The sequence below is a fragment of the Lacerta agilis genome, chromosome 6 (genome assembly GCF_009819535.1).
Source record: "Lacerta agilis isolate rLacAgi1 chromosome 6, rLacAgi1.pri, whole genome shotgun sequence".
NCBI lineage: Eukaryota > Metazoa > Chordata > Lepidosauria > Squamata > Lacertidae > Lacerta > Lacerta agilis.
In genome coordinates, this window is record NC_046317.1 from 47640793 (window position 1) to 47645106 (window position 4314).

At 44.6% G+C, this 4314-nt stretch overlaps 1 protein-coding gene across 1 annotated transcript; it reads right to left on the minus strand.

Annotated features, from left to right (window-relative positions):
* Nucleotides 1-399: 399 nt before the first annotated feature.
* Nucleotides 400-1293, minus strand: UBL4B (ubiquitin like 4B). The gene has a single exon (XM_033151016.1). The coding sequence runs from the start codon at nucleotides 1033-1035 to the stop codon at nucleotides 451-453; it is 585 nt and encodes a 194-aa protein (XP_033006907.1). The 5' UTR covers nucleotides 1036-1293; the 3' UTR covers nucleotides 400-450.
* Between the last annotated feature and the right edge of the window lie 3021 nt (nucleotides 1294-4314).

Here is a 4314-nt window from a genome sequence, read left to right on the forward strand (position 1 = left end):
CCTTCATTCAAGAGTGAGTGTAAATTAGGGCTTCATTTGGCCTTAGGAATACTGGACATCGCCAGCTCTGATTTGCTGTGTGGTGCCATGACATCACCACACTAGGAACAAGGCAGTCAGTTATCTGGGATCATATAGCCAGAAATGAGATGCCCGGGGGCAGGAGGCAGGGAGAGACTGGCACCAAAGCAGCAGTCAGTAGGGGTAAACACATTCAGGGACTGTTCCGTGAATGTTTTGCCTTCCCCAAGGATTCCCTTTCATGCCAAAACTGTTTGCCTGTGAAAAATCTGGCACAGTGCTAGTTTCAATACCAACTGAAGCTCTGGTCCTTTTAAAAACGGTCAACTTCATTTACTAAACCTCTTCCTCCTTGGTACATAAAGACACAGCTCCATGTTCCATACACCATCACTATTTTAATTTTCGCTTAGACCTCTCTAAATAAGTCTACTCAGTGTTCTTCCAGCACCACCTTCCTCCTAGCATTTCTTGTGGCTCAGTCTGGGTCGCTTTATCCTTCCTGGTTTCAGACACTGGGGCTGTGGGGTGCCCCTCTTGCTGGGGGAGCTCACCTGTAGCCACCGGTTCACCTTCACCTTCCTCAGGACTTAGGAGGTCCCCTGCTAACTCTTCAATGTTTTCCAGGCTCAGCAAGCCAAGGCCTTTGTAGTAGTCGTTCAGCACCCTCTCGAGAACCCTCACTGCGTCAGAAGTTCTGAAATGTTTCTCCAGGACTTGCGAGAGTCGATACCACACTGAGTGGGGCTGGGCAGCGGTCGGCTTTGAGGGCTCCTCAGGATAAGTTTGCTCAGGTTTTTTAATGACCAGATAGAGGATGGACTCTGGGCCAATGAGATAGTCTGATAATTTGTGCTCCCCCTCCAGTACTTTCCCCTGGAACAACAGGGTCTGCTGGTTCTCCGGGACATTGAGCTCTTCACACACCAGGCTTTTCACCAGAGAGATCCTCTCCTCGCCAGATACCTGAAGGCGGCACTGCTGCCCAAGCAGCCTCTTTACTGTGAGCAGCATTGCCTTGCTCGATGGGCTAGTAAATCAAGCCCTGCCTGAATGAGGGAATGGGAAGGGACAAAGAGGAAGGCAGCAATTGGCTGATTTTCCTCTGATGTCACAATTCTACCAGGGCCGGTCACTGTGATCTTTAGCTGTTGAACAAAGGGGGGAAGTTTGGATGGGGGATAATTTTAATTCAGATTGCACTTTGATATGATTACTCCCTAATTTGCACTTCCTGATACAGCACGATCTGAAATTGATATTCTTTGAAATTCACACTTCTCTGCATTTTGCAATGCAGTGAAATGATGTGTACCAAAATATATAAACATTAGGGGAAAGTGGGCATAGAAACGCACTGTATTAGTGAAATGAGCATACAAAAATGTGTATATTGGGGAATGTTGCACAAAAAACACTACATCGGGAGAAATGTGCACTAAAATGCTGATGAGTTGCCTCTGGGCCAAAGGAGCAGCCTAAGTGTGCCTTGTCTGCACTCCAAGTATTATTAGATGAATCAATTCATCTCTCAAAAACTGCTTATGCATTCCAGTCATCAATACACAATCTCTGGGCCTTTGCCTGTGTAGAAAACAAAGCAACTGAGGGGCAGGATCCATATGATATTAAGAACGTAAGGAGAGCCCTGCTCAATCAGGCCAAAAGCTCTTCATATCATCGACTTGTTCCCATAGTGACCAACTAAATACCTATGGGAAGCCCACAAGCAGGACATGAGTCAAAGAGCACTCTCCCCACTTGTGATTCACTGCCTCCAGCAGTGGAGGAAGAACAAAGCCATTGCGGTTAGTAGACAATGATAGCCTTATGCTCCACGAGTCTGTCTAATCTTCTTATAAAGCCATCGAAGTTGGGGACTACATCTTCTGGGTGTTTTCATTATGTACTCTGAAGTTCTTTCGTCTGTCCTGAATTTTCCAACACCGAGCTTCACTGAATGACTCTAGGTGGTTTTAGTATTATATAAGAGAAAAACTTAGCTATCCACTTTCTTCATCCCATGCACAATCTTTTACACCTCTGGAATGTTCCTCATCTTTTTCCTAAACTAAAAAGCCCCAAATGTTACATACTCCTCACTATGGAGTTGCTACAACCCTTAAATCACTAACTACCTCTCTATCTCAACTGCCAACTAACTGTCACTCTGACTCCACCCCCTCTGGGTTCTGATTGGTAACCTGGTTTAACTATTTCACCTCCAGCACCTTCATGTTACCGTCACACTCTTCACTATGGAGTTGCTCCAACCCCTAGATCATTTTGGCCACCCTTTTTTAAGCCTTGTCCAGCTTTACAATATCCTTTTTGAGGTGAGGCGACCGGAACTGTTCACAGTATTTCAAGTGTGGTTGCACAATAATTTGTATGATATTATATTTGCATTTTTATACTGTACTATGTGACATAAGATTTTTTTGCCCCAATAGGTATCACTTTACATTTGCTTGCATTAAATTGCACTTACCATTTTACTGCCCATTCCCTTTTATTATAGTGTATTATAGGTATTTTGTAAAAAGGTAGTACATAAATCTTCTTAATAAATATACTCACTGTCTCATTTCCAGAAAGGGGAACTGTTTCTTTTTATCTAATTACACTGCTATGAGACTCTTCTCATTTTTCAGCAAGGAAAACCATAGTCTGAGCAGCTTAGCAAGAATTTCACTTTGTACGCTTTTAGAGCAATTCTGCTGGATACATTTCAGAAAGATTGGAGATCACACAGAAAAGGCATAAAACTGTTCATTGCCATTATAAATTATTTCTGTTGTGAGATGCCCTGAGGTGGGTTTTTTTTTAATAAGTAGGAGTAAATAATAAAAAATTGGGGTATCTAAAGTAACCCTGAGTAACATAACCTTCCAGCACAAGGATTTCCACTTGGCACAATCGGATCCCCCTCTCCTCTGCTTGTGTGCCCCTTAAATATGTTCTAGGGGTTCCTGCAACCCCCTCAGGGCATGTGCAGAGGTAAGTAGAAATCCTTGTGATGGTGGGACGTGTTAGCTGGATACTGTCCACAGTTTGCAATTCCTTACTCTACCACTCACTGGAAGTGTTCACTGGAAGGGCAGATCCTGAAGTTGAGGCTCCAGTACTTTGGCCACCTCATGAGAACAGAAGACTCCCTGGAAAAGACCCTGATGTTGGGAAAGATGGAGGGCACAAGGAGAAGGGGACGACAGAGGATGAGGTGGTTGGACAGTGTTCTCGAAGTGACTGGCATGAGTTTGGCCAAACTGCAGGAGGCAGTGGAGGATAGGGGTGCCTGGCGTGCTCTGGTCCATGGAGTGACGAAGAGTCGGACACGACTGAACAACAACAACACCACCACCACAGGGCTTTCTAACGTGTGTTGTGACACGTTAGTGGGTCGGCTGCAGTGTGCAGGTGTGTCACCGAATTCTCCCCACGCTGCTCCTGAGGCTGAAAAGAGGTTAAGTTTAACCTCCAGTTTGCTAGTAAAACAATTACTGTGTTGTGAAATGATGCAAAACAAATTTACTGCATCACAAAGGGATACCTGTCTTAAAAGTGTGTCACCAACATAAAAAGTTTGGAAAGCTCTCTTCTACCTGGTTAGAGTCTTCTATTAAAACTTTTAAGTGGTGAACAAATCTACTACTGCAAGGGGACCGTGCTGGAAGGGATCTTAACTGCCTGTATTCCTGGTTCATTTTTGTAGTACATAACCCAGATTGCTTGAAATGACCAAGAAAAAATGCAAGTATCATTCCTCTCCATCCACAGACATCAATGGACTTGTGGAGGAGAGGAAGGCAGCTTTCAAGTTTGCAGTCTGTACCCATCATTCAACTGTCCCCATCAGCTGTGTCACACACCAGCAAGTGCTCACTGAATAATTTACCCATAATAGCTGGATTTCATTTTCACTGTAATTTAAAAACAAAATCCAAGAGTGTAGCGCTCCAGAAGGAGAAAATGGCCAGATGTTTGCCGGTATCAGAAATTTTACAGATAAGCTGAGCAAGTACGTATCAAGGAACCACCATGCAAACAGGCATCCCCCCAAATACTCTCAGTTCAACCCAGGGAGGCTAATCAGGTCTTTGCCCCCCATGTCTCCAGTTCTATCTCCCTCTATGGTATAGAGGAATTGAGCTAGCTGAGGTGTAAGCCAAGAGCCAGGTTGACTGAACCCAGGGAAGAAGAGTTATTTATTCTGCTGCATCTGTCAAGAGGTGACATCCACCCAGGTGCTCATTTTGCCACCAAGCTCTATGAAGTCTGTGGGTAGGAGGG